This window comes from Filicampus tigris, chromosome 9 (genome assembly GCF_054856515.1).
Source record: "Filicampus tigris isolate MCC_2025a chromosome 9, RoL_Ftig_1.0, whole genome shotgun sequence".
Taxonomy (NCBI): domain Eukaryota; kingdom Metazoa; phylum Chordata; class Actinopteri; order Syngnathiformes; family Syngnathidae; genus Filicampus; species Filicampus tigris.
The window spans coordinates 10,535,973-10,559,499 of NC_141225.1; the positions used below are offsets into that span (position 1 = coordinate 10,535,973).

A 23,527-nucleotide genomic window follows, 5' to 3' on the forward strand; every position below is an offset into this window, starting at 1 on the left:
TGGTTATAGATTGCTTACTGGTGTATGTTCACACAGGCGGTTATCTTTTTCTTTCTTTTTTTTTTATGCAGAGTCAGCCCCAGCGAGTGGAGTCAACCTCAGAGCGAGCGGAGTATGTTTAGCTTTGCACACAGCTTGTGGTACGCTGCTGGGGCACTAACGCTACAAGGTAATGAGCACGGTGTCACATCATGGAGGTTTTGATGGTGTTTGTTCATTAGTGTTTATCAGACTCTTGGAAATAATTGATAACTGAAACTTAAAACTAACTTGCACACACTCCGACCTTTGTGCCACTTTAACGTCGTTTTGATGTAACCTTCAAATACTGAATAATCTGCTTCTCAATGAAATAACTTTTTATTTTTATTTTTTTTTAATAGAATAGCACAAAGTTATTTTTGTGTTGCGTTGCCAGGTGCTGGTCCGCACCCCCACGCGCTCTCAGGACGTGTCGTCTGCTGCAGCTGGTGGCTATTTGCTGTGGTGATCCTGGCTTGCTATTTCTCCAACCTCAGCTCATCCAAAAGCCCCGAGTCCACTCAGCTGAGCGTGAAAGGCTTCGAGGACTTGGCCAATCAGGATGTGATCGAATACGGGTGCCTGAGTGCCTCCTCCACACTGGCCTTCTTCAAGGTGTGCATGATGGACCACTTCCACTTTGCCACTTAATAATGAAGACAGTAATAAGAATAATAAATTGTGATTTGGTGGTGACCTGTCCAGGGTCTGCTCTACCCTGCTTCTCGCCAAAAGTCAGCCAGGATAGACTCTAGCTCACATGTGACCCCAGCAGGATAATAATAGTTATGGATTTTTCATTGTAGTTAATTATTTTGTTTTGACTTTTGCTTTTTAGATTCAATTAATTTTCATTAGTTTTTAGAGGAGGTTTGTTAGGTTTTAGCAGTTTTTATTTTTTCAAAAACGCGTTGTTGTAGTTTAGATTTATACGTTTTAGTATTAGTTTTAGTTTTTTTAATGTATGAAGTATTGGTCGAGCACAAGGTAAAATAATAAAGTCACTAAAGAGTGTATGATAAAGTAAAGTAAATTGCAATTCTCAAACAACTAATTTTCTTTCTTTCGTACGGACGTACAGAAATACCAAAATTAATACCTCGAAAGCTCGTGCATGATATTAACTGACAAAGACGAAAATGAAGGACATTTTCGCAATAACTATAGTTTTATCAACATCAGAAGTAATTTCTGTTGGTTTTCATTTTTTAAGAGGCATTTTCATTTTTATTTTATTTCATTAACAAAAATGTTTTTTTCAGTTTTAGTTTTGGTTCTTTTGTTAGTTTTCACTAACTATAATAACCTTAAACCCTAGTGAGGATAAGTGGTGCAAAAAGTGAATGAAAAAAAATATTTTAAAAAGGGTGTTAAAATTCTCAAGATGATGCAGAGAAAGGTCCAGATCACTTTTGGCTGTGGTGGAAGTTACACCCTAGTACCAGCTGCCTGCTTAACACGAGGTAAGGTGCCAAATATTCAAAATGAAACGAGTTGTTATACGCTAATCTTCAAAAGTTTTGCATCACCTCGAAATATCTTTATTTAAAAAAAAACACACACTTATTTTCTCAATGATGACATTAATTTATCAGAAATATAGTGTAGACTATGTTAATATTTATGAAGTAAGTAAATTCCTAAGTGACCTTTTATATGGCTTGCATTCTCACATTTTCATACAACAGTTGGATTTTTCCTTTCTCGCCCAGAATTCCGACAACCCGGTATATCGCAGGATCTACGAGCACATGGAGAGAAGTAAAAGTTTGGTCTCATCCATGGATGAAGGCATCCAACGCGCGAAGGAGGGCAACTTTGCCTTCATCGGGGAGTCGGTGTCTCTGGACTTGGCAGTGGCGCGCCACTGCGACCTGGTCAGAGCGCATGAGGTAGTCGGCATGAGGGGATACAGCATCGCCGCCACGCTTGGTGAGGCCTCGTGTTCAGCGTGTTAAATTGAACCATGTTAAATTTAGACTGCTGTCGTAGCACAGCTGTTTCCAGAGCTCTCCAGAGATGTTCAGCCGGAAGGTCTCCATGATTGAGTACTACATAGTTCTCAGTCTTTGCACATTTTCAGCAATTATCTTCAAACATGTATAATGTATTTAAAAACAACTTTCTGAATTGACATTACAGGGCCTTTAATTGCATGTTCATCATCTGACTAACCATGACTTTTTCTTTTCCAAGGATCTCCGCTTATGAAGAACCTGAGCGTGGCCATCCTTCAGCTGAGCGAGGCGGGCGAGCTGTCTTATCTGCAGAGCAAATGGTGGGCCAGCAGCTGCATGGCGGACAAGGCCAAGGTGGCAGCTGTGCAGCCGCACAGTCTCAAGGGAATGTTTGTGGTCCTTGCGCTGGGCCTGACGCTTGGAACACTGCTGGCCATCCTGGAGCTCGCCTCGAGGAGTCGCAGAAGTGCGGCAGAGCAGAAGGTATGATCGCGTCACCGGAGTCGTATTTTATTTTTCCGAGTAGTCAGATTGAAGCAAGGGTGTCCAAACCTTTCCCGCTGAAGCCGCATACAGAAAATTTGAAGGATGGAAGGACAACCTTCAAATTCTTCAACTTTGATTTATGAAAAGCGCTAAAACAATTCCATCAAGCAATTACATATTGTTTTGATATTTTAATTATTTTCATCACAGCTTTCTGTTAGATGTGATGAGGCAAATGTTTTAGGATTTTGCAAGACTTTGGATCGGTCCGCCGAACTTTGGACACCTCTGGATCAAAAGTTTCCTCTTATTTACAAACTCATGGTCATAAATAGAATGAAAAATATCAACATAGAGTTTCAGGTCTATTTTGTTTCAATGCATTCTGCCCACAGAAATCCTTCTGCTGGGTGCTGACTGAAGAGCTCAGCTTGCGTTTTAGGAGCAACAACAAGAGAGCAACAAAGCGAGCTCAAGAGCCTGCTGATAAAGAAACAGAAAAGGCATAGAATCATTCTTCACACACTGACAAATTGCCCTTTTTGATGGCTTATGACACTTATAAAAACCTCTCACAATTACAATAATAGCTTAGTAATGATTAATACAAATACTCAAACAATTAACAACTAACTGTGAACTGAAATAAAAGTGTCAACTTTGCATACATCATTGTGTAAAAAAATGAGCAGTATGCTGCAACAAGTGAATTTGAAAGGAAGCTTAAAATAAATAAAAACTGTCGTCACATGTTTTTGGTGTTGTTTTTTCACTCTGACACACTTAGTGGTCAGAATGGAGTGCTTTGCAAAAATCACACAAAAAAAAAAAAACGGAGCAATTAATGTACAGATAAGCCTTCACACGTGGGCAAGGAGAGACAGCGGCCGATGCACACGTTGATTGAATTAGACACTCAAACACAAATACAAAATGAAAAAAAACACTCACAAGGAGCTGCTGTCGACCACAACTCACACACAGACGCTCACGCGCAGACTTGGCCAACATGACTCCAGCTAGTGACATCACTCACTACGACACGTCCGTTAAAGGCACACATCCAACAAACAAATACTGCTGTAGTACAGTAATACACTTTAAAAAACATCTTATTTCTGTACAATGTCTTTTATTAATTTTTATAATGGTTTTATACAATACTATGCTAGCTTTATTTATTAAAAATACATTAAAAATGTGTCTTTTTGGGGGAGGTTGGAGGCTGGAACTGTAATTTCAATTAATTCCATTGGGGAAAATGTATTTGCTATACAGTGAACACCTGCTAATCACTAGGAACAAGAGCCTTGTTGCAAATAGTGAAAACCTGTCACCCACACATAAAAAAAAGGTTTGTAATTGCCTTTAGATGCCACAAGTTGGCAGCAAAGCACTTTGTTTTCTATTAGAAAAAGCTAGGACCTGGCTTAATGAAGCTCCTCCCCTCAGTTTAACCTTGGTGAGTGGCACCCAGGTGACACCAGCTGGGGCCTGAGCAATATTTTTACATGAGAACGTGAAACTTGAAATCCAAGAATTTGCGAATGCTGAACCGTAAACAACATACTAAACTTCTAATTCAAGGTAGCACTGTACCTTGGTAGTCTGACCAGTAGTGACAAAGCCTACTGGCTTAAAGGGGAAGTCAACCCACAAAAATCCTTGACATTAATATGTTCTCTGTGCCGCCACTAGTCTAAACAATGCTTTCTGATTAATATTGTTTGTGGAATATCAGTTAAGCAGCAAAATCCACCCGTTTTTATCCATATCATAGGGGTGGCTATTTTGTCACATTCTGTCGACTCAAAAGGACATCACAGTTGCTCAGGGCTCAGCTACCAACCAATCATGGCTCACCTGCTTTCTGAAGCTGAGCCATGATTGGTAACAACCAATTATGTTACCAATCATGGCCACCCCTCAACTTTCAGTCAACAGAAAGTGACAAAATGTCCGCCCTCGTGATATGGATAAGAACAGGTGGATTTTGCTGTGAAACTCATATTCCACAAATAATATTAATCAGAATGCCGTGTTTAGACTGATAGGTCTACATAGAACATAATTTTGTAAAGAAAATTTGGGGGTTGAATTCCTCTTTAAAGGTTTTCACAAATCCTGCTCATCAAACAAAAGTGGCGATTTACATCGGATCGCTTTCAGCTTTTCATCAAAAAGTGCCTTCATCTCCCTCTGCAGGGTGCCGACGCACTGCTCTGCGCCTGCCGCTATGGGGTCATCTATGAACTCAAGGCTGTCTGAACTGCCCCCACTGCTGGATGAGCTATCAGACAAACACAGACCGTTGGGTACGGTCCTCACCTGTCGGCTGCTGTCCTTGCACATGCTCTGGACTCTCCCGGTCTGCCAATGGGAAGCAGGCTTACGGTTCACCATGGGTGTGACGGGGGAGGTGTTGGGTTTCCGAGGGCAGCTGCACGAGCGGACTTTTGTTCGTATCGGAGTGGAGGGTCTGGGCATGGCCTCTAAGGTCCTTCTGACCCGAGATGGGGATGGCGGAGGGATGAGAGGTATAAATTTGGCTTCGGAATGTAAGGGATGTTGCGTTATCGAGTGAGGGGCTGCAGGTGGTGGTTCTGGGCCAGTCAGTTCTTCTGCTTGGACCACCAAAGGTGGTTTAGGCTCCTCTGGTTCAAATGTGTGAAGTGTCTGGAACTCAGCAACTTCAGACAAAGACTGAGGCTTACTGAAGATATCTGGAGCGGGATCCTGTCCGTCCTCAGTAGGACTGTTTGGACATGAAGGGCTGTCTATGTCAAAGCTGTCTTGAAGCATCAATTTGGGCACAGGTTTTGAATCTGTAGAGGACATCTTGCTGAAGATCCCTCTCCTCGGGTCGTGAATTTTGACTCGGTGGGCGCGTCTCACGGGTTCGCTCATGATCCCTTTGTGCATGGCGGCCCTGGCGGCGGGCCCTTGCACCAGAGGGGACATTTCTCCGTTCCTGCTGTCTTGGGAGAAGGAGTCGGTATCCTTGCGGAGGTAAGAAGGGGGCCAATCTTCCGACGACTGCACGGACGAGTCGAGGGACGGCTGCTTATGGGTTCCCTTCATGTGCTTCTGGGCTGCTTTTTGGATTTGCTTTTTGGCCACTTGCACAGCATTTGCTGGCTTTACCTATGACATCAAATGGTACGTAAATTAAAAGTTGAATACGCACATTTTTGCAAGGAACTTACCTTGCCGTCAATGATAGCAATGTGAACAAAGATGGAAGACTCCGCCATCCCTTCCAAGTACACATGTCGATACCCTGCAAGTTGACAGAGGAGGGATCTCGTTTATTTCAGATGGTTGATTACTATTTACTCCTAGTGAGCACTTGGTCATGGCCAGTCTGTGGGTCTCACCTGGCATCATGCTGGTGAAGGCTATCGTCCTCTGGCCAATGAAATCTCTCCCAATGGGATCATGATCCCAGACTTGGAAGCGCACCAGAGCAATCTGTGGCATGAGAATGTGGAAGACAAGAGTCTCCTCCCACATGGGGTTGAAACCTGACAGACAGTAAAATGCACAGTTGATACTTAATTACTTAGATTCCTACCTTCAGCACATACATACACACCCATCTACTTACATACCTACTTACTTACCTTTCACAACTTGGCAATGCTACATTAATAACGAGTATTCTCATGAATTTAAAGAATGTGTGTGAAAGCTGAAATATTTTCTAAACATACCGTTATCATCCACCACCCTGGTTTGCTGCTTTGAACAGTCAACGGGTAGGCCGATGATCTCGACCTCCACAAAGGGATCAATGATCTGTAAGTGGCATAGACAAATTTAAATATCTAATGTGTCTTTGCAGGCTGAAAAGAAGTGGCCTGCATGCTGTGGAGTATTTTATACTGACCTCTCCTCTGTCCCCAAACATGGAGTCTTTGGGCTTGGGAAGCTGCTGTCCGCTGATGATCTTCAGCACTAACTGAACCTTCTTCTGTCCTGGAAGTGGATCCTCCACATTGGGGTTAAAGGCACCTGAGAAACAAACCCCATCACCTTAACGAAAGGAACGCTCGTCAACTCATGCAGGTGCTTGTGAACATTTGCATACCTTTGCGCAGGATTTTAGGCTTCAGAATGTAGCCGCAGTTTGCATTGCTTGAGAACTTGGCTCGGTTCAGTTCAAGCATGCGACCCTCTGTTTGATAGTTCATTGCAACTGGAATACAGGTTATCCAATCATAAATCCATGAATATTCACACAATACTATGCATTTATTTATTTATTTTATCATTTTACTCATGTGGCATCCTGCATTCCAGTAGGGTTGTGGATTGAAGTTGCTGGAGTCCACCCGGTAGTTGGACGGGTAGACCCTCAGGAGTTGGCGCTGGTTGAAGCGCACCAACTGACCGGGTTTCAGCAGCACGATCTGGTTCATGACGGTTTCGTTGAGCGATGATACCTGCCAACTGTTCGTAAAGGCTGTGAGACAAAAAAAAACAAAAAGAAAAACCATTACAGACATCCATTCCGATTCTCAGATCTTAAAGTAAAATGAAGGGTACCTTGTGTTTCTATGTCATGCACTCGAACAGATTTTGTGTACTTGACAAGGTCTGACAGAGCACGGGACAGCCTCATTGTCTTCCTCTTCCTGAAGACAACGTTATACATACAAATTAGTGATGCTTAAATGGAACATACAATGGAAAATTATCTTTAATTGCTTGTATACAAATAATTGAGTCTCTGAAGTGCCTGCCCACCATCACAGTGTGAAATAAAGCAACCAACTAAATATTTTGTGATCATTCGGAAAATGTGTCTGTGAGCGAATCACCCCGACTTTTGCAAATTGGGTAGCCACAATTGAAAGATCAAAAGACCAAACATAAAAGGAGCCTTACTTGGGGTGATAAACAATTTGTGTCCTGTCCCTGCTGCTGCTGCTGTAGTCTGACTCTCCATCAGACCTGACCTTACTCCTTACTCGCATTCTCTTTTTCCTCTGCAACAGTAACATATATTACAGTTAATTGTATGTTCCGAGTATGTCCAAGCAGAGATGGAAAATCCACGTCCAGAAAGTAATAGCCCAAAAGCTTTAGCTACAGGTGCTAAAGCCAAACTGTGTTGGGGCTTTTACTTTCTGGACCTGGATTTACCATTTCTGCATCCGAGCCATCAGAACCAAGAGGAAGACCTTGCGTTTGAAGCTCCTCATGATGGATCTGCCGAAGCGCCTCTTCTTCTTGAGCTGTCGTGCAGCTAGACCGCTGTTTTCCTCCTAAAACAGTTGTTGTACAATAAATACAGGGGCTGATCCAATGAAACTGTTTTTAATATCGTAGATGAATTTGCCTGGGAATCTTCTTGTTCATCATCCTCCTCTTCTTCCTCATCCCCGGTATCTTCATCAGACACATCTCCTTCCTCAGCATTTGGATCCAGGTTCGCTGGGAGCTTCTTTCCCTAAAATACGACAGACAACTTTTGTTAAATCTGGATCTAGGAATATTTTTTCCAAATTTTAAGTCGGATGTAGGGAGGCAGTTGGGTTGCTAAGTATAAGTAAGTAGGTAGAAAGCAGATACGGTACGTAACTTCATAAATAGGTTGTCGGTATAGTACTTTGAAAGTACGCCGGTAGGTAGCAGCTAAACGAGATAAGTAATTATGAGGATCGAAAGTAGTAGGTAGCTAGGCCGGCAACTAGGTAGGTACAGTAAGTATGCTTGTTTGATCAAATCCCGTACAGGAATGGGATTGCGTTGGACTTTGCAGGTTCCACTGTAGTTTGTAAGTTAGTAAGTGTCTCATTCTCACCTTGACTAATATTTTTCCCTTGAGGATTTCCGGGGAGGGCAGCCTTTTGCATTCATGCGTGTTGACGTTGGACAGGTCCAGCTTCTCCTGCAGCACCTCCTTCAGATATTCTGCCATTTTCTTCTGCTGAGGTACAGTACAGTGGTTCTCGATGGACAAAATCACCGGGTACCTGCACAGGGGAGGAAGGAGTCACACTTGAAACATTTCTTACCTCCACTGGCTAATTCGACTGAATGAGTACACACTGTGATTTGGTGAAGGCGTATTTGTTGATTGTTTCGATGACATCTTTGAAAAGGATTTTGGATGTCAAGGTATAGCCGTGGTGAATAATTGGCTCGCCATCCGGCCCGTCCCAGCAGTCCACTGAGGAAGAAGAGTAGAGGTGGCAAAAGTACTCACACTCTGCACTTAGTGGAATAAGAAGTACAGATAAAAGTGTACAGTTTGTGCTTAAGTAAAAGTTAAAAAGCACAGACTACTATCTTTACAGAAGTACAAAAGTAAAAACAAGAATCGATTGTGGCCTCTCCCATGGAGGTTTTCCATGTGTGCTTTCCCAAGTTTGAAACGCAATGCTACAAAGGATGGGCACATTCAGTAAATCAAACAATGCATGGATTTTATGTGAATTCTGGCTTCTCCAAAATGATCAGCGCTATCAATTTCTTTTCTGTAACTCAGTAATACAGTATGTTTGTTTGCCTCCCCCGCTGGTACTTACAATTCCATCGCTTCAAACTTCAAATTTGCGCTTGCGCTGCTCTTACAAATTCATCAGAGCTATCTAAAGCAAAACACCATCTTTTAAATACGACGGTCTCCACCACTTTTACATCTTTTACCAACTGTGTGCACAATCTGTAATGCTGAAACAGGAGCATCAGGTTGAAGAGGTTCACCTTCCACGCAACGGCAGCCGGCCTGGAGAACATAAGCGTACATCTCAACGCTTGACTGAGACAGAAGCTGGTCTCCGGTCAGGTAGGTGTTGTGCGACGTTGCGATGAAGTAGTTGCACAGCGGCTGTGTCATGTCCTGGTTCACCAGGTTGTGCTCTGGATTGAAGATGTCACCGCCGGGACTCCGCATGTAGTTAGTGAAACCTGGGCGGCGGGAAGAATTGAAAGGACGTCGTCGGAAGCTTTCCACTAGATGTTGTAGTCGGTGTCGTGCTCCGTACCGTCTATTCCCAGAACCAGACGCTGCAGGTTGTCAGGACACGGCTCAAACTTGGACACAATTTCCATCAGGTGCTCTCTGGGTAGACCTCGCATCTGTCAATCAAACATAAACCAACATAATAAAGCCTCTCTGTGGTAAGCAGATGTTTGCTGTGCCCTCCTCTCGCTCCGATCAATAATCATCTCCATGGTTTTATCTGTATTCAGAGAGAGATTATTAACCTGACACCAGGATGCCAGTAGTCTGCCTCTACCTCTCAGATGATCAGTCCTCTGACTCTGGGGTAGGTATCGATGGTTCAACGATTTCAGTTTTGTCAACACCGTGAACTAGTGGTTAGTACGTCTGCCTCATAGTTCTGTGGTACAGGTTCAAATCTTTTTCCTGTGTGGAGTTTGAATGCTCTCTTCATGCTTGCATGGTTTCTTTGTGGGTACTCTCACTCATGTCCCTACCGCTAATCCTGCTAACAGTAGGCCCTTTTGTTTATCACAATGTCAAAATGACTATAGTGACAGTGATCATAAGGTGGCTTTGCAGAGCACTGTGCTGTGATTCCTATCCGTATGCTAAGCTAAGCAGCAATAATACCAACTGCCAGTTGCCAGTAAGCAAGAGTAGAAAAGCATTTTTGGCACGTCATCGTACCTTCTGCTCGTTCTCCAGGAAGCGGGCGAGGTCGTGCAAGTCCATGACTTCCTTTTGGTTGCTGTAAGAAATCATAATGAGGTAGAGGTCCCGCCGCGTGGAGATCATCTTGTAGAAGGAACAGAACTCCTCGAATCCCAAAGAGCCTTGATTCTCGTCTGTGTCCGCCTCCTACAAAATGATATGGAGCTCTGTACTTAAGTTGTTTCCACAAATGTATTAACCATATTTCTTCATGGAGTGGCTAGTGCCATCTATTTACTCAACTGCACTTGTCATCTATACCAAACTCTATTGATTAGTGGCAGTCACTGGTTCTGCTCATCTGACTGCTCTACTTGGATTTCAGTTTCCACTCAGTGATGATGTGAATGTGATTGAATGATTGTTTGTCTCTATGTATGGCGTGCGACTGGTTGGGAAACAGTCCAAGGTGTAGAATACCGTTCGCCCAAACTTCTGGGATAGCTCACCAGTGACTGTGAAAATAAGCAGTATAGCAAATTAATGGATGGAGGATTAATACTGCCCTTTGATTGGCTGGTGACTAGTCCAGGGTATATTCTACCTCTGGCCCAAAATCAGCGGGCATAGACCACCAGGTTTTCCTTGTCACCAATGAGGAAAAGTGGCATCAAGGATGGATTGATGGATGTTTAATGACAGTCATGTATGCTTGTCAAAGTGGACCACACAGGCCAGAACTGAGCTCAGCCTGTTGAGCTGGTTTTGTATTCCACAGTCTCTATACTTTGCTGAAACAGCCCGGTCTCCTTACACGAATGAAAATCAAATACAGACCAATGCGACCAATGAAAAAGCGACACTATGTCATCCTTGAAAGGTTCGGTGGAGATCTTACCTGGAACATCTCACGGACTTTCTGCTTGGGTAGATTCACGTTGAGCTTGTGAAGCAGCTGGTGGACTTCTCCAATGCTCAGGGTGCCGTCTGCGTTTTTGTCTGCTTCCGAGAAAGTCTGCTGAAGCCATGTGAGAGCTGAAGTTAAGGCTGGTGACGAGCAGGTCCGAATTGGTTGGTGGCGTCCAGTGTTTGGAAGTGCCGAAGTACTTTTTTTTGTATGAGTGTGAGTACTTTTGCCTCTTCTGGCAGCATCAAAGGATATTGATCACGGGTGCGCTGCCTCCGAGCCAGGCTGTCCTCGTCGCTGATGCCGGCCATGAGGTATTTGAGTCCGGTAATCCACGTGCGGGCCTCCTCGCCATTGGAGCTGACCAGGTCCAGGGACTTGACGCGCTCGCCGTAGTAAATGCTGAAGCAGCAATTTGGGTCGAAGCGGTTGTCGGCGTACCTGCGAAAAACTTCCGACTTTTTCCCCTCGCGGACCTCGTGGATGGAGTCGATTGTAACTGAAACAAGATGAGAAATCGATTACAGCTCTTTCGCATTCATTTCTAGAGGGCGTAGTTCTACAATAGCTGTGGATCGCTTTGATATGCTGTGATGAAGCAAGTTTACAATCATCTATCATCCATCACCCTAATGAGCACAAACGCTGTAGACTTGAATTGATGGATGGATATTTGCAATAGATTTGAAACTGTCAATATTAATGAAGTGTTGCTACGAGTGTACTAGTGCAGCAGCATCTGTTTCCCTGGGCTTTGATGTATTTATTTTATAAATTCACATCTTACTTTTGGCTTTGTCTTGTTTCCTGGAGGGACGCCACCGGATGCACGAGCGGTGCTCATCCAAGTAGTAAAAGCGTCCGAGTCCTTTCTTCTTCCCCTTCATTTTGGTCATCTGTGTCCCCGTCTGCATCGTGCACATGCATCTCTCCACTATAGGGGACCCCCCCCAAAAATCATCACATGGCTGTGTCACAATGTGATGCATTTATTCACCTGATGATTAGAAGTATCAATTATTTTCTCATTTATGCTATTGGCAGTCGGGTCTTGTCCAGATTCACCCGCAATGCAGGGGCTGCAGCGCAGGTGTCAAATTCAAGGCCCGGGGGCCAGATCTGACCCGCCACATTATTTTATGTGGCCCACAAAGGCAAATCATGTGCCCCGACTTCATGTCTCTTGTTACAATACCAAAATTGCTAATTGTCTTCAATTTTACTTACACACTTAGAAAAATTGGGAATCGTAGTTGAACAAACAAACATTTCCTGGATTCTGATTTTAAAAACTAATTATCCATCAACGTTTTGTGTATTTTAGGTAATAGTAAAGTTATATGGGTTCACAGTCATATCGACCCTCTGAGGGAAACTAAAACTACGATAAAAATGAGTTTGACACACTTGATCTACAGTATAATATTTGTCTCTTTATTTGAAGGCAGCACAACCATTGATTGATATGAGATATTTGAGTACCGAACGTAGAAAAGCGCTATACAAGTGACAGCCCATTCAGCTTTTTTTTTTTTTTAAATATGCAGATTCATGTGTGTTGGCAGACATGTGCACCCCCTAGTGGTGCTCTATCACCATCCCTTTTGCCCTGGATGAGGAAAGTGCATTAGGCTTTGCTTGGAGGCTTTTTTTTCTTTTATTCGTCAATGTTTAAACAATGAAACTCATCAATTCCCCTAAAACTGTTTGCTGACAACTGGGCATTTACTGTATTTGAGTTCTTGTGGGGGCAGCACGGTGGTCGACTGGTTAGCACGTCCGCCTCATATTTCAGAGGTCGTGGGTTCGATCCCGGCTCCGGCCTCCCTGTGTGGGGTTTGCATGTTCTCCCCGTGCCTGCGTGGGTTTCCTCCGGGTACTCCGGTTTCCTCCCACATTCCAAAAACATGCATGGTAAGTTGATTGGACTCTCTAAAATTGCGCCTAGGTGTGATTGTGAGTGCGGATGTTTGTCTCTGCGTGCCCTGCGATTGGTTGGCATGGGTCCCCCCCGCCCACTGCCCAAAGACAGCTGGGTTAGGCTCCAGCACACCCCGCGACCCTTGTGAGGAGAAGCGGTATCGATAATGGATGGACGGAGTTCTTGTGGGAATTGCCCCTCACTGCTTTGCAGTACAGTACACAATCCCCTGCTATTAGAACAGGGGTGTGTAGACTTTTATATCCACTCTAGCTTCCCTTTTTTCACCTCCTTTATAAATAGGTTTACTGACTGTGTTGATTATGATAACAGAAATGCACGTGTTAAGTACATTTACTACAGTTTCAATTAGATTTATCAACAATTTTGGCAGTGGTCTTTTTTGCGGTTTTAGCGCCTGCCACCATAAATGCCTGTGCACGTGCCTATGTGCTGGTGTGTGTCTGTGTGTGCGTGCGCGCGCCAAGATCAGGTGACCCTACTAGTTTGTAATCTGAAAACTACATGTGACGCAGCCTGCAGCTAATCCCAAAGGATTGTCTCCAGTCCATATGCCCATTACTGACTCAAGGGCCTCCCCGCAGGTCTATTCTAATGCGTGCGAATGTCATACTGTGTTGGAAGTCTACTAAAAATCCGAAATGTGTGTTTTCCATATCAAATCATTCCATTCCATTCCATCATTTTCTACCAAATCTACACAATACTTTTAAAACAGGGAGTCTTACCAAATTGGCCCAGCCTCCATTTGGGTTGAGCGACCACACTCCCACCAATCCAGAAAAACTCCTCTGCCAGTCTGGAGATGGAGGCCTTCTGCCACAGTCTGGGGGAGCTCATGATGGACATGGCGGGGGAATTTGGGGGGTTGGGCGGCATCTTGGGGGAGCCCGCAGACTGGAAGGTGCTCGTTGTTGGTAGCGGGCTGCCACTCGTCCCTGGTGACGGAGGCACCATCCCCGGGGAGGCATTCATCCCTGAAGTGGACATTTGCGTCCAACTTTCCTGTCCCATGAGCCCCGCCGCCACTCTTCTTTGCAAAGTTGACGTCCTGTACGCATGTCCTCACCACACCAGTTGGTCATCATCCTCCGACGTAGAAGGCAACCTCAGGTCGTGCATGCGTTGTTGCTTGTAGAGACGAAGAGCGCAGCATGTGACCGACCGCCTGTAAATCTCCCTCAAGCGCTAATCCTGAAGTGAGGCCCCAGTCTTGCTTTCATGGAGGGATTTTCACGCGACCATGAGGAAGGAGGTAGAAATATTAACTTTATTGCATCCTGTCAATTACGAAGACATGCTTGGACTTGTACACAGTGCTGCAAACGATTATGCAAGCAGGAATTGATTTAGAATTTTCTGCATGGGTATATTTTCAATTTTCCAGGTAATGGCGTGTTCCACAGTTAAAGTTAGGCAAGTCATAGTTTTTTATGCACAATAGGGGAAAAGAAGGATCTTCCCTATGCCTTGTGAGATGAATAAAAACAATGTACATTTCAAGCAAATCATAAAGTAGACGATGCAATTTCTGTTGAAATTGCGTGCAAATACTGAAACTGAACTGAAATGCTAGGGAATTCATTGTTAAGCGATAGTGAATGATATTGAATCATTTTGAAGGATATTGAGTGGTATGGAAAGATGATAATATCTTAATTTGGATCTTTAATGAAAATTTGGGGAATGTTGATGAGCAAAACAGTTTTAAATTGGAATGGGTCAACTGCATAGTCATTTAAGTAAAATCTAAGTAAAATCATCTGAATGAATGAAAACAATGGACTTTTCAAGAAAATAAGTGTAAATGTAACACTGCAGTGGGTTCCTCTTAAATAGACGCTGTGCCCCAAAATAATCACCATCCACTTGGATAATTAACTGCCACCCCTGAAATAGATACCTGAAAAAAGTTATTTAAGTTACCTTTATGAGGACGTTTGATACCAAACTATGTTACTGTTTATTGAATCATTACCACCAACAATCACCACTTACACAGCAGAAGTATTATCTATAAACCTAAAAGGGATAATATAATCTAATATATAAATAACATCTATAATGTTGTACTTCATACAAACAGTATAAAATACAGTAATGATGAGATTGAATTTAATGTACAAAATGAAAGACCTTTCGACACATTTTTACGCTGCTCCTTCAGGTGTGCAACCTTCGGCCGCCTGGGGGCAGTAACAGACACAAATATTCATAGAAGCAGTCACAGCTCCTCAACGCCTCAAGCACTTGAACGGTCCTTTTCTTCCCTAACATACCACCACCATGAATGAAAATGTGCTTTGGTGGCAAAATAATGTATTTACAAATAGTTGTGTAACAATTACACATTTGACAATCTATTTTTGCATTGTAGTACTAGTGTGCGTGTGTGTGGGCGTTCCTGCGTGCCTATTGTCATGTCATCGCTTCTACTTCTAAAGCGAAACAATTTCTGACGTCTTTTATGTCTTTTGTTACACTCTTTGTAGTAGATTTAACGTGACAAACTGATCAATCACACTGCTTGTAGCGGCCAAAATTCATGTGATCCACCCTGTTCAAGTATTCCGTATTTCTTTGGTTCGCGTAATCTCGTGCAAAAGAAACCCAATGCTGTTATCTGATGGCCAGTGGATTTAAAAAAAAAACCCAAACTTTTCCATCTTGACAATGATAACAGACATACAGTGACGGTCTCCCACTCATTGTCATTGAAAAAACAAAAACAAAAGGAAACACACACACAGTTGACGGAGATCGCTGTCGCTCCACATCTAGATTTCAGTTAATGACACTTATCGTCAACAGTGTTTAAAGAGTTAAAGAGGTGTCATGTTGATTTTATCCCATTGTCTGACTAATTTCCTATGCGCACCCACTTACCGGCTGGGAGTATCGTGAGTGGATTGAATTGTTTACAACTGTTAAGACAGCTTTTCAGCTGCCAGCAACCACCGTCATAATGTGATGATGAAGATCATGATCCTGATGATGCAGAGTGGAGAAAGCCAGGGGAGATCACGAGAATATTTAAGATTGCGTAATACCACAATACCATTGGGTTTTGTTGCACGCGTTCACTTTTTATTGCATTATTTCACAGTAAAAATATTTATTGCAAAATAAGGCAATGTTATTTTAGGAGGAGAACGTCCATCTTCCACTTCCTGGTCATAGCGTTGAGTGTTGTTTTTTTTCTTCGTCAGTGAAATGTGCGTCCACCCGAGGGCAGACTACGCCTGTGAGAACAATACTGCATGGAACGCACATGCAAAAGAGCACTCATTTGTTGTGCAGGCTTAGCAGGTAGTCTTGCTTTTCTTGCAGAACTCAACACAACAGAATGCCCACCTCTGTTTGTTATCATTAAACTAAACAGACTTTCTTAAGGCTATTTGGTTGTTGAATACACAATGTGTAATTCTCTTTGCTTTATGTTTACTTGGTTAGTAAACTCAACTGGGAGTGGCACGAAACAACTTGAAGCCTCCTATTTGAAGAATTGATCACTATTTGCCATACTGTTGTTTGTTGTAAAGCGAGTTGCGTTAACAACAGCTGTTATCGTCCAAAGTTGGCTTACTTGTAGCTCAAAGCACAACTGCACCCTATTCTTGATTAGACTTTTTTTTTTTAATTTATTTGTACTTTTTGACAGTATTATTTCTTTATTGTAGTCCAAGTAGGCCTCCATATGTTGAGCGCCATTCCTCTTTTTTATCACCATGCAGACACAAAGAAAAGAAGACACACTTAAAAGCACTTTGATTGACTTTGATTTTTAATTGGTATTATACACATTTTTCCGAAAGGGGAAAAAAAAACAAAAAGAAGAACACAAGTGAAAGCCTACATCCAAACCAAAACTACAAGAGCATGAGCTACAGTAAGATAATTGCGAGTGCTATATAACACTGTACCCAACAAATACTGAGCCAGGGTAACATGATGATGAAGTTGATAAGACATACACGTGTTTCTTTTCTAAACTAGGTGAGAACACCAAAAGAAGGCCCGGATTCTACTCTAAAACTGAGTGGCAGGTTTACAGACATTTCAATCGTGTTTCAGTTTTTTGGTCAGTGGCGTCAATATATATCTTTTATATACTCTATTTTTCTCAAATAAACAATCAAAGGGAACTTATTCTGATGGGTTTCATCCAAAAGTCTGTTAAATGCCCCGTTCGTGTCATACTAGGCTGCTTTCAAAGTCCAAATATAGTCTCTTTTTGGTTTCAAGCAAGAGCACAACAAAACAAAATTCAGGAGCAAGCAACAAAATCTTATTTACAATATTGTCGTATTTACATCAGAGCATACAGAGGGAACGAGTGTTTCATTTCAACTTGTCTGAATCCTGTAATAATGGGGCGCAATGCGAGGTTGTTTAAAAAGTGCAATTCCTTATTTCTTTTTTTCCTAAAGTAAAAAAATATATGCTCCTTTTGCATTTTATATATGTAGAAATGCTTTTCATATAAACGCTATTTGTTGATTTAAGAGCCCTAAAAACGAATGCTTTCAAATGAGCCATATAAAGGTAATTACAGTACTAAATACAAAAAAACAAAGGTACCGCATTCCAACAAAAGCAACAAAAATCGCTATTTCTCATTTTTTGTGTGTCTTTTAGGAGAGCGTTAAATGCTGATAGTGGAGCATGTTTTGAAAAATAAGAATGTACAAGAAGATATTAAGAGTCATATTATTATCATTATTATTATTATTATTTTATATATATATATATATATATATATATATATATATATATATATATATATATTTATATATATATATATATATATATATATATATATATATATATATATATATATATATATATATATATATATAAAAAGCGCCCAATACTTCAGTTTTAAATGCATACACATCGGCATGTGGTTGCTTTTCTCGCCTATGGAATAAACAAGCAATATATCTTTAACAGTACATCCTCTACACAGTTATATTCATATATGTATATATTTATATATATAAAAAAGCAAGCTGATATTAAAAGTGAATAGTGGTAAACAGGCGTCTCTTGGGTCCAGTGGTCTGCAGAGACACCTTGGAGTGTACCAGTACTTTTGTGGCACCATTGTTGACTGATGTGTGACCATTCCCTTCATATTCAAGTAAATGAGATGTGGCCTCTCTCCAATTAGCTTATGGCAAAAACAGTCATTGATGAAGTCGTGGACATCATGCTTCCTCATCCAGTTTTCATTTCCTAAAACCTCACCATCCTATGGATTCAGCGTACAATACAGAATAGTACTCTTTTTTTGTTTTGAATGTGTCTTGAATGTGGCTCCATTTTAGGACGGAGCGCCGCATGGCGTGGTGTCCTGCGCCGCCAGCTGCGACTGCAGGTCCCGGACCGCGTTCTCCAGGCTCTGCCGCGCCTCCCGTTCCCGCTCAAGCTCCCGTCGCAGCTGCTCGCGGTCCGCTTCGGCCTGCTGGAGCTGAGAGTGCAGCTCGTCGATCTGGCGACGGGGGCAAAGACGTCAGGGAAAAGTCAAGAACCTACAGTATTTCCAGGTTTGCCCATATTTGGAACTGACGCAGCAGCACCAGGTAGTTAAAAAAAGGACATTGGCTGGAAATTGGAGAGTTTAATTTTATTCAAGCGCTAGACTTCCACCAAAACTGCTTCTAGGTATATTTCAGGCAGAGCAGGGAGCAGTGTCTTCTTAAACACGTCACTGCCTGTCATCTCTCGTGTGATGTTCTAAATGTATGCCTGGTCAGACCACATCTAAATACTAGCGGCGCTAGTCCAATGCAAGTTTGGTGCGTGGTGATGAATGGCAGATGTATTTCCCTTAGTATGTGAAGATCATCAAACCCAATGAATTCATCCATCCCTCCATTATCCTAACCGCTTATCCTCACAAGGGTCGCGGGCGTGCTGGAGCCTATCCCAGCTGTTATCGGGCAGTAGGTGGGGTACACCCAGGACTGGTTGCCAGCCAATCACAGGGCACACAGAGACAAACAAACATTCACACTCACAATCACACCTAGGGGCAATTTAGAGTGATCAAGTAACCTACCATGCATGTTTTGGGATTGTGGGAGGAAACCGGAGAAAACCCACGCAGGAGAACATGCAAACTCCACAAAGGCAGGCCGGTGCCGGAATCGAACCCACGACCTCTGAACTGTGAGGCGGGCGTGCTAACTAGTCGACCAACCGCCACCCTATGGATTGTTGTAAGTTATTTTTTTAAATCAGGCCACTAGGTGGCACAATTATGGGGCGGGGGCACATGAACCATTTGGGAGTGGGGAGCTTCAAGTGTCACGGTGCAGATGTGCCTTGCCAAAGAATACACCAAATATCAAATAATAATATAGAGCCTATTATGATTTGGCTTGATCTGCCTTGGCATATGGGCGCATTTGTCATCCTTGATAAGATAAGATAAGATAAGAATGCCTTTATTGATCCCAGCTTCTCACCTGGGCGGAGTACTTGACACGGAGTCGCTCGGCCTCGCATCCTTTGTCGCAGCCTCGCTGCTGCCTCTCGTGCTCCAGTTCCCTCTTGAGCCGGCCGCACGCCTCCTCCGCCTCCCTGGATTTCCTCTCCCAGTCCACGCGTAGGCGCTCGATCTCCTTGCGCAGGTTCCTCTTGGCCTCCACAGCCTCGCGGAGGCGGCCTTTCTTGGCCACCTTCACAAACTCCAACTCCTGCCAAAACAACGCGGATCGCTTGTGATTTCATATCTTACGCTGCAGCCATTTTCAAATGAGAGTAGCATTCGAAATGGTTACCTGCTGAAGGTTGCGTTTAGCCTGTACGGCGGCCGTCAGCTTCTCCTCTTGCTTCAGCCTCATCTTGACCACCTCCTGCAGGAATTTCTCTCGAGCCTCTTTGGTGTCCACACCAGCGTAGAGAGTCTGTCTCAGAGCGTCCATCTCGGGGCAGACGGGCCCCGACAGCCAGGCAGGCGCCTCCTGATGCGGAGAGGGGCCTCCAGTCTGGGGGGTCAAAGTTTGAGGGGCACTGCTGCAGGCTGAGGGCGGTGAAGCCAGGGACGATGCCGGCAGTGGACCTAAACGGGGAAAAAAATTGCTGTTATGTACAGTATGTGCAATTCTTGTCTTCAATTTGATAACAAATGCTGTAGTCATTTTTAATGATTCATTTTGCAGTATTTTTTTATAATAAATTTAGTAGTTACTTTTGGATATTTTTGTATCATTTTTTAATTTTGGTGAACTACCGGTACTTTTTATTTCCTTACTTTGCATTTAAATGTCTTTATTTCTTTTGTTTTTATGTCTTAAATTCTTGTTTTTATAGGTCTTACATTCTTTTGTTTTGTATGTCTTCAATTCTTTTATTTTGATGAGTCTTAAATTCCCCAGTCTCCAATTCTTTTTTATGCCTTCAATTCTGTTGTTTTTGTATGTGTTCAATTATTTTGTTTTTATATGTCTTAAATTCTTTTGCCTTTAACTGTTGTATTTTGCCTTTAAATGTTGCTATATAAAAAAAGATGCATTGCCTTTTAAATTTTGTAGTTTTTTTTCAAATACATTTTGTAGTCATTTGTTTATAACGCATTTCATAGACATTTTTAAAACACGTTCTGAAGTATTTTGATTTTTTTTGCCAGTATTTGTGTAATAAATGTAGTAGGACTTTATTGTATTTTTTGTGGTATTTTATTTCAAAGAAATGTTGTTATAATAAAAAAAGAAATCCTGTAGTAATTTTTAACAATATGTTTTGTACTATTTGTTATGATGACATTTACTCATGATTTGAATAAAAATGGTTTTAATTCTTTATATAATAAAGTAGGTAGAATTTTTACTAATAAATTTAGGAGTGATTATTGTAAGATCTTGTAATTTTTAAATTTTGGTATATTTTGCAGTGAGTTTAAAATGTATTTGTAGTATTCCTGATAGTAAATATTGTAAGAAGATTTATAATAAATTTGTAGTCGTTAAAAAATTGTAATACTATTGTAACATACTTTGCGGTATTTTTAGATTTGAGACAAGACATTTAAAAAAAAAAATTATAATACATTTTGTAGTAATGTTTCATATTACATTTTGTAATATTTTTCACAATGTATGATTCAGTCTCAATCGTCTCATTTCTCACTGTTAACATCTACTATTAAACACTTGGTGGTGCCATTACACAGCGATCTTATGAACCAATTCCTGTGTAGCTCCTTTCCAGTGTTCAACAATTTTATCAGTGAATGTTTGACTTTGTTCTGTCCCTTGGAATGTTTCCTCGTTCAGATGATCGGAAGCACTCACGATCGTCACAATCATCGACATCAATCTCTCCGTCGGTGTCGATGTCGTCGACGTGTGGTGCTGCAGGCTGCGCGTCGCCATTCTGCACTTCTTGGATGTTTGGCGTGCGGCTGCCACGAGCGTGGCTATCCCTGGGATGCACCAGAGGGCTTGCAGGAGCTTGTGCCAAAATCTCTTGACTCTTTAAAGTGGACCTGCAAGGGCAACAGAGGTGTAGGTGGTGAGTAATCAAACGACCAACGTGTGCTACAATATTTATTGGGGATATTAAATTTGCCCACCCCCGATTTAGTCATTTCAAAGACAATCCTGGCGACTCACCTCAGCTCACACTGAGCTGCTGTTTTCTCCCGATCCGAGCCTTTTGGAGACCAAGGCCGGAATGCCGAAGGTCTCTGCTTGAGCTGGACTTGTTTCAGGTCCTGAAAACCAAAACGGCAAGCTTGAGTCACAGTGAAGAAGAACCATCCAAGCATTCAAATGGCCGTGACTGACACGCTCAATTGAACAGTCCTTTATTATTATTATTATTACGTGACCAATGACGATCATGTCAAGACTTCAAATAGGAGATTGTGCGTCACCACTTTCAAGTTGGCATTTATGGCTGATAAATACACGTTTCACACTTTGCGGCCTGTTTACCGACCTTGTGTCTGGACTTGGACAAAGATTGCAGCCACTCGGCTTTGCGTTCGTCGTCATCTGATGGAGATGGCAATTTTTCCAGTTTGGGCCGCTTGGCTGTGACCGGGCTTGGCGACTGTGGAGAGGGGTGGGGGGGGGGAGATAAGAGTGGCGTTAAATGGCGGCTATCCTTTCACTCATGAAAGCACAAGCACACGTCTGATATTTAGAACATCCAACCGCCTGTTCTCTGGACTGGTCACCAGTAGTCAACTGCAGGGTGCAAATGGACAAACAACCACTCACACCCACATTCACACCTATGGAAAATTTAGACTCTAAACTTTGTGGTCAATGAAGCTAACATGCATATTTTTGAAAGGACGTTGGAGGCCATGCAAACTCCACCCCACAAAGGCCAGAGGCAAGATTCCAACCACAAACCTCAGAACTGTGAGGCAGGTGTGCTAAGGACTCATCCCACCATGTTGCTGCTGTGAATAACAAATGGCTCTAAAATGAAAAGCATGAGGCCACGTGTATCAACGCTAGTTCAGGTATGCAGTGCCAGACCTGACTTAACACCTCCCACTCTGAAGTGCACTATACCAGACACACATACACACGCGCACACGCACACGCACACACACACGCAGTACATACGCACTCCACCTACTCCCACGCACACATATGCATGTCGACACTCGCACAGACCAAGCGAATCTCACCAAGCTTGGTGTGTAAAAGCTGTGAGACTTGATTCACGGTGAGCTGAGCTTCTCGCTTATGGCTAAATGTGGTTTGTCGCTAATTTGCATTGGCGCACAGGAACAAGAACATTCGTAGGAGCAGGAACGCTCCCCATTGAGCATTTGCGAGCAACAGACTGGCGCAGGTCTGAAGGTCATTTGGGCCACACTATTCTGTGGTTTTGTGCAGTATAATAGTAATGCTTTGACGCCATGACGGTGTCAAGGAACTATGAAGTGAATTGAGGAGCTTTATTTAGATCAAAGTTGTCTAACGTTTGGCATCTAGTACGAGCAATTACAACCCCTTTTGGGTGGTGGTGACAATTACTTGTTGCATGGCTCTGTCCCTATTCCTCATTAATAACTGGGGCCAGGGGCGGAGCCAGAACGTGGCTAATGGGTGAGCCTGGAAAAATCAGGGTGGGCCTGAATATTTCTCTCACTGAGCACAATCCCCCTATCCCGACACATCATATATAATAAAATGATCAACTGATTAATATGAAGTTCAGATCTTCCTTAGACAACCACAATTATGCCATTCTTAATATTCAATAAAATAAAAAAACACAAATTCCAAAATGATTTAATAATTTACTATAAATGTAAAAGTATGTATTTTTTTTTCATGCAACTCAATGGGTGGGCAGTCTGTCAATCTGGATAGGCCAGGCCCACCCATGGCTCCGCCCCTGACTGGGGCTCATTATACATACATATATACATATATACATATATATATATATATATATATATATATATATATATATATATATAAAGAACTCAATGTTAGCACACAATCTTCAGGGTTCTAAAAACCATACCGGGAAAAGCCTACTAGAACATCAGAACTTTATTTGGGATTAATCAGAGGAACGTTAAATAGTGGCAGGTGTGTGCTGACACCCTTTTAACACATATTTAT

At 42.5% G+C, this 23,527-nt stretch overlaps 3 protein-coding genes across 4 annotated transcripts in view; 1 reads left to right on the forward strand and 2 right to left on the reverse strand.

The window, feature by feature from the left end:
* The window catches only part of grik6 (glutamate receptor, ionotropic, kainate 6), a 9,792-nt gene extending 6,575 nt beyond the window's left edge, over nucleotides 1-3,217 (forward strand). For both annotated transcript variants that reach the window (XM_086041730.1, XM_086041731.1), the window contains 5 exons: nucleotides 72-169; nucleotides 419-636; nucleotides 1,734-1,953; nucleotides 2,218-2,462; nucleotides 2,861-3,217. In XM_086041730.1, coding sequence (XP_085897856.1) covers nucleotides 72-169; nucleotides 419-636; nucleotides 1,734-1,953; nucleotides 2,218-2,462; nucleotides 2,861-2,974 — 895 coding nt within the window. In that variant the 3' untranslated portion in view covers nucleotides 2,975-3,217. The remainder of the gene's footprint in view (nucleotides 1-71; nucleotides 170-418; nucleotides 637-1,733; nucleotides 1,954-2,217; nucleotides 2,463-2,860) is intronic.
* LOC147141897 (1-phosphatidylinositol 4,5-bisphosphate phosphodiesterase eta-2-like) lies at nucleotides 2,171-15,875 on the reverse strand. Its single transcript, XM_086041732.1, has 21 exons — nucleotides 15,810-15,875; nucleotides 13,652-14,139; nucleotides 11,769-11,915; nucleotides 11,237-11,480; nucleotides 10,973-11,102; nucleotides 10,111-10,281; nucleotides 9,461-9,554; nucleotides 9,180-9,383; nucleotides 8,523-8,643; nucleotides 8,275-8,446; nucleotides 7,810-7,920; nucleotides 7,652-7,735; nucleotides 7,356-7,456; nucleotides 7,014-7,102; nucleotides 6,745-6,930; nucleotides 6,556-6,663; nucleotides 6,355-6,479; nucleotides 6,179-6,263; nucleotides 5,843-5,989; nucleotides 5,672-5,745; nucleotides 2,171-5,609 (listed from the first exon to the last, which is right to left on the reverse strand). The coding sequence occupies exons 2-21, from the start codon at nucleotides 13,935-13,937 to the stop codon at nucleotides 4,581-4,583; spliced, it is 3,708 nt and encodes a 1,235-aa protein (XP_085897858.1). The 5' UTR covers nucleotides 13,938-14,139; nucleotides 15,810-15,875; the 3' UTR covers nucleotides 2,171-4,580.
* A 1,917-nt stretch (nucleotides 15,876-17,792) lies between these two features.
* Nucleotides 17,793-23,527, reverse strand: part of LOC147141898 (ski oncogene-like) — a 52,981-nt gene continuing 47,246 nt past the window's right edge. Inside the window, exons 2-7 of the mRNA XM_086041729.1 lie at nucleotides 21,873-21,986; nucleotides 21,545-21,645; nucleotides 21,224-21,417; nucleotides 19,712-19,992; nucleotides 19,397-19,627; nucleotides 17,793-18,417 (exon numbers count right to left, since the gene is read on the reverse strand). Of these exons, the coding sequence (XP_085897855.1) occupies nucleotides 18,250-18,417; nucleotides 19,397-19,627; nucleotides 19,712-19,992; nucleotides 21,224-21,417; nucleotides 21,545-21,645; nucleotides 21,873-21,986 (1,089 nt within the window). The 3' untranslated portion in view covers nucleotides 17,793-18,249. The remainder of the gene's footprint in view (nucleotides 18,418-19,396; nucleotides 19,628-19,711; nucleotides 19,993-21,223; nucleotides 21,418-21,544; nucleotides 21,646-21,872; nucleotides 21,987-23,527) is intronic.

Bases quoted from the DNA above. Each gene is read 5' to 3' on its own strand.
- LOC147141897 (XM_086041732.1), bottom strand. From the start codon at position 13,937: ATGGGACAGGAAAGTTGGACGCAAATGTCCACTTCAGGGATGAATGCC. The intron at 7,921-8,274 runs GTGAGAATGAGA...GTCGTATTTTAG, and splicing joins AGGGAAAAATATTAGTCAAG to GGAAAGAAGCTCCCAGCGAA. The intron at 7,457-7,651 runs GTCTTCCTCTTG...TTACTGTTGCAG, and splicing joins TGAGGAGCTTCAAACGCAAG to AGGAAAAAGAGAATGCGAGT.